The following is a 16,079-nucleotide window of genomic DNA, read 5'->3' on the forward strand; positions in this document are numbered from 1 at the left end:
CAAATTGTCATTTATAATGCATTATGTGCCCTAATGAAACCACGAGATCTAGACTACCAGAATCGGCCACCTCCCATTAAAACAGATGGTCGCATAATTCGATAGCGAAAAGTGCTTCATAAACACCTATCCCAAACCTGAACTAAGAGTAGTAGGATACAGTGTTGCTAGCGTAAACTGATAGGCAGCATTGTGCGTCAGAACACCTGGCGTTATCAGAGGGAGGCAGTCACATACAAACCCCTCCTTACTGCTAAAGCATAAATAAAGGTCAGGTAACGGTAGTCATACACATATTCAGCAGTCTTCCGCATTGATCGGTCTAATAAACCAAGCTTCGACGCAGCGGCAATATGTCGAGGATTCTGTGAAATACATCTGACGTTACAAGGATCTTTCCAAAGTAAGTCAGTATGAGCTACAGAGGAATTTAATTAGGAAATTGTTTGTGCGTGTTGTTTCAAAGAGTCTCATTGGACTAGGGTGACAATATGAGCCATTTTTACGGGACGCGCCCTTTGGCAGCTGCAGGACTTTATTGCCTATATTTTATATATTGCCTAAAATATCCAGTTTTTGGCTGTTTGCAGTTTTGGAGATCGATCTTATGACATTCACGAGAGCTATAGAAGGAAGAAGGCTTTCGAATTGCTCTCGCGCTACTTTGGTAATGATCTGTAGCTCTCAACTTCTCACGCGTAACTTTGGTCGAATATTCTTCATATTATACATACAGTCGTATCTAGTCATAGCGGGGGGCGTGGCGAGGGCGGAGTCGGCGTGAGGGAAAACACTGCGAACATCGTGTGTATTTGAATGACAAAAATGCACATATTGAGCACTCATTCCCAGAGACACGTAGTACAATTGTAGTCTCTTTTAACTTTAATATTCATATACACTAGTCCATATCGATATTTGATTCATTTTACAGCCCTAAAATAGATGTATTCATTCAAAAATAGCCCAATTCCGTGACGTTCTGCTTTATACAGCAAGTTCTATTTTTGACTAGATTCCGCGATTCAATCGTTTTGCTAACACATACAGGGTGGATTTATAAATGAAAGTGTAAAAGTTCTGACACAAAACTAAGTTGTTACGTGTCCACACGCTTTTTTAAGTGGGTTTAAGTAAGTTTTGCTTCAGGTAGAATGATAAGCCTGTTTATGCATGCCACTTTCTGAAACAACACTACACATTTTTGATAACGTTAATAATGAACACGATGTTAATAGCCTGCCTGTGATGAAATGCCGACTGCACACATCTTTGGATTCCACAACTTCCCTTGATCATCCTCAAAACTTGCTTGTAGCCATTTTGTCATCCTTTCCGGCTCTGTATGTTTATTAGGAAGGATGTAGAACTTCAATTCATAATTTGTTAATTTATTGGCGGTAGGCTACAGAAAATGACACCGCAACTCTTCGGCATGATTGTCCCGTGTAATTGGCGCCAACGCAATGTTTTCCCCCACGGGCTAAATTCACATCACGTGACGGGGTGTTCCCAGACCAACCGTATCTATCGCTCTTTGTCAGACACGTGGTTTTGTTGTGTGTGACGTCACCGCGGCGCCATTTTTGAGGTATGGCTATTGACTGAAACAACCACGATTACAAGAATATAAGTAAATAATAGAATAAATAACTAAAATAAGTACAGATAACTATCTAGATAATAAGTAAATATAACTCGCAAACCTGTAGAAGCAAAGGAAGATTGAGAAAAGGCCGTACCGAGATAAATTCAATAAAGATGCCAGAGACCATTATATGGAGAAATTGTCATCCATTCATAACATCACAGGCGTAACTATCGGTAAGCAGGGTAAGCGGTTGCTTACGGGCCCGGACCAATCAGGGGCCCGCCCACGTTACTGGAAGATTTTGATTGACAGCCTGGTCCCCCTATCGCATTTGACTACTTTTAGTTTGATCGCATTTAAATTTTTTGCGAATTGATTTGAATAAATGATGACAAAAGCATATTTGACTGAAAATTAAATAAATTTTTGAAACGAACAATGATAAATTTGGTGTAATTTGTTTCTAATTGGAACTGGGGAATCCCCAGGTGAACATGGCATTGCGTGTAAAACAGTAAAAAAAACGTTGAACTTGAGACAGACATGGAGTCGTCAAATTATAAACACAAAAGTGGTTTGCACTGCTTTCATGATTTTTCTGACCATCCCAGTGACAGTGGCCTCTGCAGAGCGTTCTTTTCCAAAACTAAAACTGATAAAAAGCTATCTCAGGAGCTCAATGGGACAGAGTCGTCTCTCTGGACTTGCCATATAATACTGTCAACTGAGAATGCCCGTGCGCGCAATCTGGACCTTAAGGATATGATCGACAACTTCGCACAGAGGACAATTTAAGTGAGCATCTTTTTTATGTATTTGGACCTATGCCTATGTGTATATAGCAGTGACCGTAACGGTAACAATGTGTTATTATGGTGCGCCGACACCAGCTGTTTTTTTTTTTTTTTTTTTGGTGCGCGTAGCGTCATCATGTGTTGTAGTAGGGGGGCCCGCCTTGCTGCTTAAGGGCCCGGTGTTGGCTCGTTACGCCACTGCATAACATAGATCCATATGAGCTGACTGCATTATGTTGGAGTGCTGACCCCGCATTTCTACCTTCATCCTCATACTTAGACATTGTAAATTATCTTGTTTATGGTAATAGTGTTGTCAAAAGACCCGGTACTTCGGTACCAAGTCGGTACTAAAAAAATTTAAATGTGACTGTACCAGGTTTCTTTAAGTACCGGTAGTTCCGAGGTCCCGTTCAAACCCGGTTCAGCGCTATGATTTCCGCGAAGCAGAAAACGAGGACGGAATCTTAAAATCCAGTCATGAAAATGAAACTTACATTTTAATATGGAGTCATGGAATTTGTCAAAGTAAGCATAAATTAATCAAATCAAATCTCCATATGGACCAGTATCTGTAATATTAAGCCTCAAAAGTTGTTTGAAATATGAATCCGTGTTCTGCGCGTCTCTAGGTGAATGAATAGCAGAGACGTGCGGGTTTGTTTACTACATAGACTGAAGCGCATGACGCTTGCATTAATTTCAGCATCTGAGCTTCGTGACCCGTTCTGTCATGAGACTAGATATGCAGCCTATCACACAACAAGAACGTACCATTTTACCACATTTAAGACCAACACAATCCTCCCAATTGAACACACTAGCATTGATACCTTACAAATGGCGGCTATACCCATAATGCATTTCGTGTTCCACGAGTATGACATCACCTGACAAGGAGCGATTGGTCAAACTACTTTGGTTGTTTTAGGCAATATAAAAATCCTGGCCAGGAGGGGTCCCGTATGAACGGCACATATGGTTATATCTTTACAAACCCATTTGACTTACTTTCTTCTACACAAATGATGATTTTTTGAAGATTGCTGATAACAAAATAGTTTAAGGTCACGGTCCGTTTACGTTTTGATCATTTCATTTCCTATTTGGAATGGAATTACGAGGAACTAAAACATGGCTCGGGTATTAGTTTTTCCGTTTAGTTTCACATACACGAGATTTAGTTGTGAGGTTTAATTCGCACAAGTGGGTGGTGCTAAAACGCCCCTTTCATCTGATTGGTCAACTCACTCGGACTTCAGTACAAGCTTTTATTTTTGAAAAACAGAAGGAATGCATTCACTCTTGGTTCGATTCATTTGATCTTTTTTTTCATGGGAAATGTGCCCCGTTCCTCATTAAAAAGTGTCCTTTTCAAGTACCCTGAGATAATTGCTGGTTCATGGTTTGGTTTAAAAGGGTCTATGTATCAATTCTCGAAACCACGATCAGCAGTGCAGCGATTGGCTGGCGGCAAGACATCAATAGCACCAGGGTTGAGACTTAGGTCTCTGCAGAGCAAAAGTGGGCGTTTATCACTATTTGGGTGTTTTCAAACTGCTGGGTGTTTCTGAATCATGCAATCTAAACGATCGCCGTTACCCAACCCCACCCCTAAACCTAACGTCACTATTACATCAACAAATCAGGTATCATGGTGTAAAAACACCTTGATCTAGTAACTCCCATTGCTTTCCTGCGGAGACCTATACTTGCCAGGGTTCGTTTTAATCGTTAATGTGAAGCTCTAATGTTAGGCTTAATCCAGATACATTTGAAAACGGCTTTTTCATTTTAAAATGCTCTCCATCCACACTAGCATTAAAAGTGCCTTATCCACAAAAACGCCAGAAAATGTAAAATTCGGTTTCTGTGCATACGTAAATTCTCAAAAGTTAACCGCATATGATACACACAGAACAGAACAGACATGAGACAGCCTCATGGTTTTTTTCTGACAGGAAATTTGATTTACGAAAATAACTCCCCATTCACACACGCGTCTAGGGGCCAATACCATGAAGCTAGATTAGCTGGTTAGCCAGGTAAATTTCAGTTAGTTTGCATATATCCTGGGTTTTACTGTAGGTACCACGTAAGTGGTTTTTAGCATCATCCATTGCTATAATAACTCACACTCCACAGCTAACCTGCTCCAGGCAGGTTATGTTCTGGGTTAGAGATCTTAAACTGAAGGTGGATCAGTTGTGAGAGAAGTGACACATATCTGACAAAAAGTCACTCCAGTTTATCTTGCTCCAAATTAAAGGTCACTAATGCAAAAAAAAAAAAAAGCAAGTCTGGCATTTTATAATTTATATAATTGTTGTGATTAATATTATTATTTATCTTTTACACACAAGCAATTTTAGTTTAACAGTTATTATAAATCATTTATTTTAAATAAATATTAATGTATACAGCTGTAGTATCAAAAGACTGTACTATTTAAAAAAAAAAAAAACTGACCTTACATAATTGAGTCTCTATCACTATATATTTTCAAATGAATAACCTAACTTAAGTTTCACTTGACATTGCACTGATAGAGCAAGATAATTTTTATTTAAGACATTTAAATTTCTCATATTCTTCAATCTCTTGACCTTTTGACAAAACCTTTAACCTTTAGTTCTGAATCTCGTGAGAAGTGAATCAAACTTGCTTTGTGTGCAAGGCTCGTGATTGGCTGTTAACCAGTGATGTCACACATTCATGCCTTTCAAGCTTGCACACTCCACATACTCCGGATCAAGGCCTGAGTTGACAAAGTTGATGATCAGCATCATGGTACCAACAAAGTCGGATTGGTTTTGTCAACTCGAAACTAATCCTCTTACTCTGAATTTGTTCAGCTACCATCATGGTACAGGCTCCAGGTCACACACTCATGATTGTATGTCTGATCTATAATGCAATTGTCCTCATGTTTTGTCGCAAATAGCGAATGCGAGTAAATCTTTGCAGGACTGTGATACTTTATGAGGAGTGTATAAAAACACCTCTATAGCAATAGTGTGAAAGTGCATGGAACATAACTTGCACAATACCAGTATAAACATGGATATCTATTGGTAAAATATCTGTCACATGACTGAATTTGTGTCATCGTTTTCAAAAGCCTCCGTTTTCACAGTCGACACTACAACGCGAAGACAGCATTTTCAAACTTATCCGCTTTGGAGAGTGTTTTCCAAAAGCTATGTTTTCGATTAATTAAAACGATGTCTCAGTGTGGACGGAAGGCCAAAACGGAGAGAAAAATATACGTTTTCAAACTCCGCTCCTGAAGGGCCGATATCCCGCAAAGTTCAGCTTCCCTGATTAAACACACCTGAACCAGCTATCAGCAAGGTCTTCAGGATCCCTGTAAATGTCCAGGCAAATGTGTTGGAGCTGAACTCGGAACATGCACCTATAGGTTCAGGACTGGGTGTTAAATGTATAAACAGATTTGCACAGTTTGATGTTGCAGGTGTTGCATTGATGTGCATGTCAGTTTTACAATTTGATTCCGAATCTCAGATAACATTGAGAAGGCGATTACAAGTTACTGTACAAAATTGTAATATTACAATGAATCATGTTTTACTCTAGTAGGGCTTCTGCATCATTAATGTTAAAAATGGAAATCTGCAGTAAAAACAATGCTTGGCCCCAAACTCCCTGCTTGCATACAGACAACTGTTTTTTGCACTTGCCTAAAATATTCTGGACCAGCATGTTATTCCTGCTGATTTATACTGGATTTTTCAACAGTGTGGAAAGTTTGTCAACAAATTGAGATAGGCTTGCTTGAGAGAGCCCGAATAATGAGTTTTAAGTAGTTTTACAGCTTGAAATTGAATCTGGTCTATTCCTGTCAGTACAAATGAAATTAATTCATTTATTTGTCATTTAAACTGATGTAAACGGATAATAAAAGATTGAAATTATTTCTTATCCTGTTGCCCCCTCCAGTGGACAGCGTTAAGAATGACTGCCTTTAACGCCAAGTCAGTAGGATTTTTGGGGGAAACCAAAAAAGTCCCTCCCACCAGTTAAGATAACAAGAGTCAGATCATTCTGAAGGTCTGAGTCCATTACTCTCATGATAATAATTAATAGTAATGTTTCTTTGATGCTTCATTATTCTTTTTGTATAAAACATCAACCAATTTAGTATTTGCACTTTTATACAGAAAGACGGAACTTACACTGCTTTTATCAATAAGGCATACCATTCAATGATGTACAGTAGCCTAGAAATGTGTTCGACTTGAAGCGGCACTGCGCAGACCAATTGGTGAATGACATCAAAGTACCGCAAGCTTGAACACACCTGATCTGTAGACTTACTGTGTTGCTTACATTAAAGGGGCCGCTTGCAATTGTCAGCAGCAAAAAATATGTGCCCAGCAACATATTTCTGCTTCAAATCTTATGCACAGTTAACAGTGAGTGGGGGTTTCGGACGATAGCTCAAATGGCAAAGTTCAGCACAGCACTTGATCGTACCGACTCTTATTCTGACAGAATTAAAAGCTCGTACTGAAGGCAGGGCGATTCGATTTGACCAGTCAGATGCAAGGGATGTTCCAGGACCACAAAAATAATCATAAGGGTCTTTTCTTTTTTGGGCAAGGGGGGGGGGATTATACATCTTAAAGCTGACAACATTTGGCAAAGATATAATTATTTGAAAATCTGAGGGGGAGAATGTTTTGAAGTTCTTAGCCATGCATATTACTAAACAAAAAGACATTTACAAAATATCTTCATCTAACATGATCTTTATTTAATATAGCCTACTAATGATTTAAAAAAAGGAAAAATCAATTTTGACCCAAACAATGCCTTGTTGGCTAAATATATCAACTTATGGCTGGTTTTTGCTTCAGGGTCACATATCATCTTAAAACAAAATCCATTTTAAAACTCCATTTAGCTGTTGTGCCATTTTTCAGTTTCAAAATTGTATTCAGTTCAAATAAATGGATGGACTATACCTTTACACTTAATACTGTATGCTTAAGATTGTGTCTCTGCTCAAAAAACAAAAACAATAGAAACCATGACTTCCACTATGAATACAAATACAAACATTGAAAAACTATCAACCATTAACCACTGGTTTCCTGTAGTGTATTTTGGGACCTATTCTATTAGGATTTTAACAACACCAAAAAAAAGAAATTAAAACCAATAAGACTAGTAAAACTCCCATTATAACCAGTAAAACCATTACAAGTTCTGTGATGGTTTCTATTTGTATTTTTTTTTTTCAGCAGGGTATGCTGTATTGCGAAGTCACAATATTATAATATATTTGATAGTGCAGTGATGCACATTGCATTCATAGCGGTCACTATATGATGTCACTACAGCATCTCCATATAAACCACTCTCTCTCACTCTCTTTCCCTCTATAGATCCATTTATATTACAACAAAAACCTCCAACAACACTGAAGTAAAGATGGTGGTTTTACATCTGAGACATCAGCGCTACATTACTGCACTCCTGAGCTCCACTACCATCTTGTTACTTCTGTACTTTCAAAACTCTCTGTTGGTTTTCACCTACAGTTCTCACAGTTTCATCTCCAAGAAAGTTCAGTGTGATTGCAGTATTTGTGTGACAGACCGAGAAAATAGTAACTGGTTCAGTGAGCGATACGACCCCAACATTTCAGTTCTGCTCAACAGCACCAACAGTGTGTTACATGCAAACATCTCCAGGTGGTGGATGGTAAGAAAGAAAACTGCAAAATAATTATATTGCCCTTACTTACCTTATTTTACTTAGTTTTGTTGCTTTAATGTGCTCTCCAAGGCTGTATTTATTTGATCCAAAATATAGTACAAAAAATCTTCATCTTCGATAAACAGAAAATTCAGGAGACATTTATTATGCTACAAATGATTTCTATTTAAAATAAATGTTTTACTGTCACTTTTGATCAATTTAATGCTTCATCACTGAATTTTCTTTTTTTTAAATCCCACTGACCCCTAATTTTTATTTTTTTTATACTTGAATACCAATTGTACCTATTCACAGACATTTGAATATGTTACCATTTCTTATGTAAATATGACTGGTATTTATGGGTAGATGATAACCAAGAAACGATTCTAATTTGATGTTCAATCCCAACATAGAAAGATGTGGCTAGAGTAAACAAGCATGTGTTATTTGACTTTTCACTAAAAACCTCATTACGGAGATAAAAACATAATGACAACTTATCACTGTAAATGTCTTGAAATGGTACACTTCTATTAATATTATATTATACTTAATCCTGATGCTAACTGATTTAATAATGTCATACAGGAGCTACAATCAAATCCCGGCAACTACACAGAGGTGGTGGATCAGTTGTTTTCTCTCTTCCCTGATAAAGAGCACTACTCAGATACCGGTCCAGACCGCTGCAGAACCTGTGCTGTGGTGGGAAACTCTGGGAACCTGCTGGGATCAAAGTATGGGCCTCTCATAGATTTCCATGACTTTGTCATAAGGTAAGTTAATGAGGTAATATTTAACTTTTTTCGGTTGCTTTTAAGATTGCTGTTCACTCTTCAACTTCAAGTTAACGAGTTTAGAGAATAATGAAGCATTAGAATGCCTATGTTAGATCAGTTGATTCCATATTGTGGATAAGATATTAAACCATTTTTCAAAAGATGCCTTAAAGGCTTTTCATTGAAATTTCATGCATACCTCAAACTGTTTTTCTCTTAGGATGAATAAAGGCCCGACAGAAGGTTATGAGAAGGATGTAGGGTCAAAGACGACTCACCGGATTGTGTATCCCGAGAGTGCCATGGACTTAGACAACTCCACTCATCTAGTGCTTCTTCCCATTAAGATTCTGGACATTCAGTGGCTCATCAGTGCCTTCACCACTAGACACATCACACAGTGAGAATTAACCATGCATTTATAAATGCGAGACTGTAAACTAGCTGAGAGAATGATAAATTATTCGATTTATTTATTATTTATAGTAATGTTTCCTCAAAATATGCCAAAAGTACATATTTAATATGTAGGTTAATGCTAAAAATAGTTTAGTAGTTAAATAAAAACATGCAAAACACTAAGAATACAAAGAACTGAAGTAAAACAACAAGCGACAAGAAACTGAGAACTGGATGCTTTCGGGTCACTGATTGTTGAACCATTTGTTTCGATATCAGTGATTTGGAAAGTGTATCAAAGTGCCAAAGTCATGTGATTCCAGTAAATGAGGCTTTGTAACCTCATAGCTGTGTCAGTGATTTCAACGGCTTGCCACTTGGGGCCGAAAATCTCTGTAAACCCCATGGACTAATGTCTGTATGGGTTTACCTGATCGCTGATCAGTTTTATGATTTTTTTTTTTTTTTACATATTCAACTACAACTACCCATTGGTAAAGGGTGCGGAACTGCCAGAATGTCAATACTGAAGCACTCCCTTGACTCCATTGTTAAATGTTGTTTTATAAACATCAAATAAGGACAAACTAAGAAATAGTTGTTTTATAAGTGGTATGTGGTCCTGTTTGTTTGACTCACATATGCGTAAACACAACTTTGCCTTTAAGTAGGCAAATGAAAGTACAGAAGTTACATAAAATCAATAATGTGTAATTGCTCCTAATTGTTGTACGACGTCAAAGATTTTGATGAAGATTATTGCAGCACAGCAATGACAAAGGACACATGGTATCTTGGGGTTCAACGGAGTCAGAATCAATCTAGAACATAAGCTCAAAACTTTTATACGGTTACATTTACTTCCCTTAATGTAAATGAAGTTGCTCCTGTAATAACATCTGTGGTCTGTTTGTCAAAGGGTTAGTTCAACCAAATATGAAAATTAGGCTGTGTTTTACAAACCCCAGAGATGTATATGATTTTCTTCTTTCAGGCGAATCCAGTTAAGAGTTTTATATAATTTTATATATATATATATATATATATATAATTATAATAATAATAAATAAATGAATCTTTAAAGCTCTATCACTGCAGTCAGCAGGTGTTGCATTGCTTCAGTCCAGAAGACGTGAATTAAAAAGCGCTCTTCCATTAAAATCTCCGGGGTGTGATCAAAGACCTCCTGTAGCTAATTGATGTGTTTTTGAAAAAAAATTATATCCATATTCAAAACGTAATCGCTTGAATTTAGCTTGCGTTCACTGTAAACTAGGCAGTACCAGTTACACTGGTGAGTCTCGTAAAAAACAGCATTTGTAAATCAGATCAAAAGAAGAAAAGTTTCCTTACTTGGCAAAGGAAAACCTCCTCTTGGCTTATAATGAAATCCTCTGACATTCTTCTTTACAAATCTCCGTTTTATACTTCTATTTAGTGACCGCTGTTTTGTTTTGATCTCTCCGCAGTATTTCCGCGTGCATCAATTCTGAGCGGTTCATGCGCGATGCTGACCTCATATGAAATTTTCCTGGAACTGCTTCGTTTACAACTATGAGCGCAAACTAGATTAAATGATTATTACGTTTTCAATATGGATATTTTTTCTTTAAAAAAAAAAATGCATCGACTCACTAAAGGAGGCCTTTGTTCACCCTCCGGAGCTGTGTGAGATGGTCTAAAATTGTTATCTTTTTTATTTTATTTTTTTATATATAGATGGGCGATTTTTATTTCATGTCTTTTGGACTGATGCACTTCAACACCCACTGAGTGGCATTAAACAGCTTGAAAGGTCAAAGATTATTTTTAATGTATCTCCAACTGGATTCGTCTGAAAAAAGAAAGTCATATACATCTAGTATACTTCAGGGGTGAGTAAAGCAGAGCCCTTAATTAAATTTTTGGGTGACCTAACCCTTTAATGAAGTTCTGCCACCTCCCTGTTGGGAAATGAGCATGATCAAACATCTGAGTGGAATCTGGGTCGGGGACATGTGCCTAATTTGCAAATTATTCTGAATAAAAGTGTTTGGTATATGTACTTGGGTTAAATATTTAGCTTTGTGAGTCCTATATGGCACATAATAGTTATATTAAACAGAGAATTGTGTTGCTAGAAGAGCATTTTTTGCTCTAAAAACATACCACAATAAGAACTAAATGCACAACTTTTGTTTGTTGATAACTTTTACATATTATGTTACAGAACATACACAGACGTGCCAGCCACAATCAATGCAAATAAGGACAAGGTGAATAAACCATAACTTCCTCCTTATGAAATCAATCAAATAACAAATGTTGATTTTTGTTTTCATTTGCATGGTTTACGGTTTACTAATAATTATCTGATTGAAATCTTGATACTGAAGACTCAAGACATGATAATAGAAATGTGTTAATGTCCGGTTTTATTTCTGTCATTTGTCTTCAGGTGATGATCCTCCACCCAGAATTCATAAGATATGTTTATGATAACTGGACAAGAGGGCAGGGCCTATATCCATCCACTGGTTTCTTAACACTGATATTCGCTCTTCACATCTGTGACGAGGTAAAACTCTTGTACTGAGTCTCAAACTGTGTAGCCTCTGGTACTACTGTCACTGAGGCCGCAGCACATGTTCAGATCAGGGTTGCCAGTTTCCAGGATGTTCACTAATAAAAATTGTTTCCCCGGGTTAAAAAATAAGTTTATTGGCAGGGTTGCCTGGTAAAATTCGCATTTTAGGGGCAAAATATCAGGTTATTGATATTGTTGCTTCGACCCACAGACATGAAAAGTAACCACAGACTTGGCAACACTGGTTGGCCTTTACTACACAGAGCCGTAATTCACTGACAATCTACACAAAATAGATTTTAAAATCACAGGCGATTCTTTGTCGATTTTGAAAGCGATTTTGTGTTCGTTGTCGGTAGACTACGGTTTAGTAAATGTCACTCCACCTGAACCAGTTGTTGCCAAGTCTGCGGTTGTTTTTCATGTCCGTGGGTCGACGCAACAATACCAATAATGTGATATTTAGCCCCTAAATTGCTAATTTTACCAAGGCAACCCTTCCAAAAAAAAATTATTTTATCGGGGAACCTCCTGGAAACTCGCTTGGGCTAGTTTTGGACTAGTTTTGATAAGCAACTGTTTCAAAATTTGTTGTGAAAACCTGGCAACCCTGATCTGAACGCATGTGCTGGAGATGTACTTCTAATTACAGGAGCGCCTTTACTGATGAGATGCGCATGAAAATCATATTTGATGTTTTTGCCCAGCCCTAATTAGGCTTATATCATTATTCAGAGAAGGAGAGAAAAATAATCTTTTCTTTCCAATTTCACAAACTATTAATGCATTGATAACTCTATCTCTTACAGGTGAGTGTGTTTGGGTTTGGAGCTACGAGTGATGGAATCTGGCATCATTATTTTGAAGAAACATTGACTTCATACGAGAGCGGCGTTCATGCTGGAATATTTGAAAATGAAACAATCTATCGGCTCCAACAGGAAAACAAGATTTTGATGTACAAAGGTTGGACATGAAACGGAAAGGCAGAATCACCCCCTTAGTACAGCACAATACTGCACTGCAAAATGTAATATTGAATTTCGCAGATGTGTAGCAAAGCCTTTCAGCTGAGATTCCTACTGAGAGATCAACATTTCATTTCAGCTTCTCTCGAGGCACCAAATCAAAAGATGCCAGAGACTGCTTCATTATTTCTTTTGTTGAGCCAGTCAGGAAGTTCAAACACCATGGGAGTTAGTTTACATCTTTTCTGGGTTATCAATGCATGACACTTGAGAGTAAATGGTATTTAACCCAGATATTGGACTAATAATTAGTATTATAATTTTAAGTGTGTTTGTGTTTTAGCTATATGTTGTGTTTATGGTTATGATAACATGCTATTCACTTAATTATTACATAATAAATTATTTATTGATTCTCCACAATTCTTTTTTCTCTCTTTTATTAGCGTACGACTTATAGTATGGTAAGGTTGTTGTATTTTTCTGGTTTACTATCTTGCTTGCGATGGTTGTGATTACATCTGTACATATATTTCCTTCAAGGCAAAACTTGAAACGTAAAGATTCTGTGATTACGTAATCTACAGTTTCACCACAACATGCTTCAACTGATTTGAGTTCGAATCCCAGCACGTGACACTTTCCCGCTTATCTCTCTTAACTCTAAAAAGTAGGGGCGTTTCTAGCCCTTCATCAGAGGAGCATCTGTACTCTGCTGGGCTGCTTTATTGGGACTAATGATAGACATTGGTTTTGTTTAAGATCCACCTCGTTAGTGCTCCGTTTCACTAGGATAGGTCAGGACTTGTTTTAGAAAGCCAAAAATATACTCTTCAGGGTGGCTGGGTTGTGATCTAATCATTTAATATTGTGTGTAATCATTTGTAGCTCAGCTTAGGAAACACAATGACGTGCAGAAAGTGAATTGTATGACGGTGTCACTGGAAAAATATGCTTCTCGTTAATGTCAGTAAAGGAGTGTCAGTAAGGGGCTCATAATTAAACAAAAAACCTGAGTACATTTTTCTTAAGTCTTAACTAATTTGACGTCAGTTATTTGATTGCTAAACAGTAGTCCATAAATGCAACTGACAAAATACAGCAGGTTTTTTTTATATATATATATAAAGGTGTTAGTAATAAGTCTCTTCTGCTCAACGAAATAATGTAAAATCAATAATATTGCAAAACGTATTCTTGTACGGTTTATTTGTTTTCACGTTTATGTCTGTTATGAGGGCTTGTATTTTTCAGTATAACATCACATTTTAGTTTCCCTCATCAAACACACGTCATTTTACTCATGATCTCGGTTTATCATACCAACATAAAAATAGACTCCGATACACATCAGTTTTTTTACTTGCTGCTTTGATCCAGGTCAAACCAGTGCATTGTTTGTGTCATAAAAATCCCCAAGGTGTGGTTCATTCGCTTGCATGAGTCAGCACTTTATCATTGAGGTGTAAAGAGAGTTGGGCTTTTACTTCAGGAAGAGCGTTTACTGTCCTCTTTTGGAGAAGCAAAGCACTGGAGGTAAATCATACACTGCTTTAGATTGTTTGTAAGGTGGATTCATTTCCCCCTATAATTATTATTCTTAACAGAATAATATACTACTTGGTATGTATGCTCATAAATATGAAGATCACTTTAAAAACTATTTCATTGTCTCTGAACCTCCATGTCAACCTTGTGAAAAAGTGACAAGCATCCGGCCAAACAATAACAGAAGTTCACACAGCTCTTAACAATATATAGTTATATATTTATTCATACTGCCATATCCATTTATATTGGTTAATTTTATATATATATATATATATATATATATATATATATATATATATATATTTTTTTTTTTTTTTTTTATATATATAATACAGTCTTTGTGAAGGTTTCAATCCCCAAGGACCAACATCAATCAGAGTTCATGTCCACGTCGCCCTGATCACATATTTTATCCTCTCAAACTGTGACCCCCAGATTTGTACATTTGTCTGGGTGTCTTAAAATCAGACTTCAACACACTCATTGAAAATAAGTGCACCGGTAACTATGTTGATTGAGAGTGTGTGTGTGGTGTGTGTGTGTGTATGAGAATGTAAAATAGATGGAAAAGAAAAGGACAGAACTTATTGGGCATCAAAGATGAGGATAAATCCAATAAAACAGCCAAATGCAGGAACAAGGGCCAGGCCTTTTTTTAAACATAACGTGAAACAAACTGCATTGATGATTAAGATTTAGGGTATTGTTGACTATAAAGAAATGATGTCAATGTTTTGAGGCCTTGCCGGTATGGTGAACTCTGTAACACTATACAGTTTAAAATGACAATACTTGTATTATGGGGGGTACACAGGTCATATTTTGACTTTGTGCAACTGTTTGGGATTCACTTTCTCACTTAACTGCAATATTAATAAAAGACAAATGTGAGGAAGGGACACTGGAGCTGGTGAGGAAATCTAAAAGTGACTAAGCATTGCTGTTGGCTCTTATCTTATTGGCAGGAAGAAGAATAGAACATCTCGGCACGGTCCTAAACTTTGTTGAGATTTTGATAAGATCATGTTTTTAGTAACGAACTGAACGGTTTCATTAGTTTACAAACTTCCCAAGTGGCATTCCACAAAGCAAAGTGTGACAGCTAGTCATGTGTAAACGGCATGTACAGGATGTCAGCGATGTGCGAACGTGATAGTACACAGTCATCATTCACCCCTCTAACCGTTTTTCATCTCTTAATCTCCAAAGATGATCCCTTGAAGAATACTGGTAACTGAACAGCTGACGGTAGCCACCAAGTTCAAAATGAGTTCATTGGCTACCAGCCGCTTGGTTACCAACATTCTTCAAAGTCTCTTCTTTTTTGTTCAACAAGAAAGAAAGAAACTCAGATTTGAAACAAACTGAGGGCGAGTAAAAGATGACAATTTCCATTTTTGGGTGGACTATCACTTTCACCTTAACTTTTCAAAGCCACATTTCACCCTAAACTCTTTGTAAGGCCATTTTCATCAAGAATACCCAATTAATCCAAGTGTATAATTATAATTGAGTTTCCTTAACTGTATGGACAAACAATTCACAATGCAGAAATCATATTTCTCTTAAAATAAGCTTCATTTCTTTATGGACAACATAAAACCCCTACTTTTTGAAGAATGAAATATGACCTTGAAATGATATTGACAAATTCCATGGCTATTAGACCGGAACCGTTGGAATGGAGGAAGTGGCCTTATT

The 16,079-nt window shown here is 37.1% G+C and overlaps 1 protein-coding gene across 2 annotated transcripts; it reads left to right on the top strand.

The window, feature by feature from the left end:
- Positions 1-277: 277 nt before the first annotated feature.
- LOC113119655 (CMP-N-acetylneuraminate-beta-galactosamide-alpha-2,3-sialyltransferase 1) lies at positions 278-13,721 on the top strand. 2 transcript variants are annotated; one of them, XM_026289270.1, is made up of 7 exons: positions 278-403; positions 7,797-8,115; positions 8,704-8,891; positions 9,115-9,294; positions 11,503-11,548; positions 11,731-11,850; positions 12,669-13,693. In XM_026289270.1, exons 2-7 carry the CDS (start codon positions 7,843-7,845, stop codon positions 12,834-12,836), a joined length of 975 nt encoding a protein of 324 aa, XP_026145055.1. In that variant the 5' UTR covers positions 278-403; positions 7,797-7,842; the 3' UTR covers positions 12,837-13,693. The 2 variants fall into 2 exon arrangements, with proteins under 2 accessions (XP_026145055.1, XP_026145056.1); XM_026289271.1 differs by lacking the exon at positions 278-403 and adding an exon at positions 1,468-2,386 and having other exon boundaries at positions 12,669-13,721.
- Positions 13,722-16,079: the final 2,358 nt, after the last annotated feature.

The sequence above is a fragment of the Carassius auratus genome, chromosome 19, assembly GCF_003368295.1.
Source record: "Carassius auratus strain Wakin chromosome 19, ASM336829v1, whole genome shotgun sequence".
Lineage (NCBI taxonomy): Eukaryota > Metazoa > Chordata > Actinopteri > Cypriniformes > Cyprinidae > Carassius > Carassius auratus.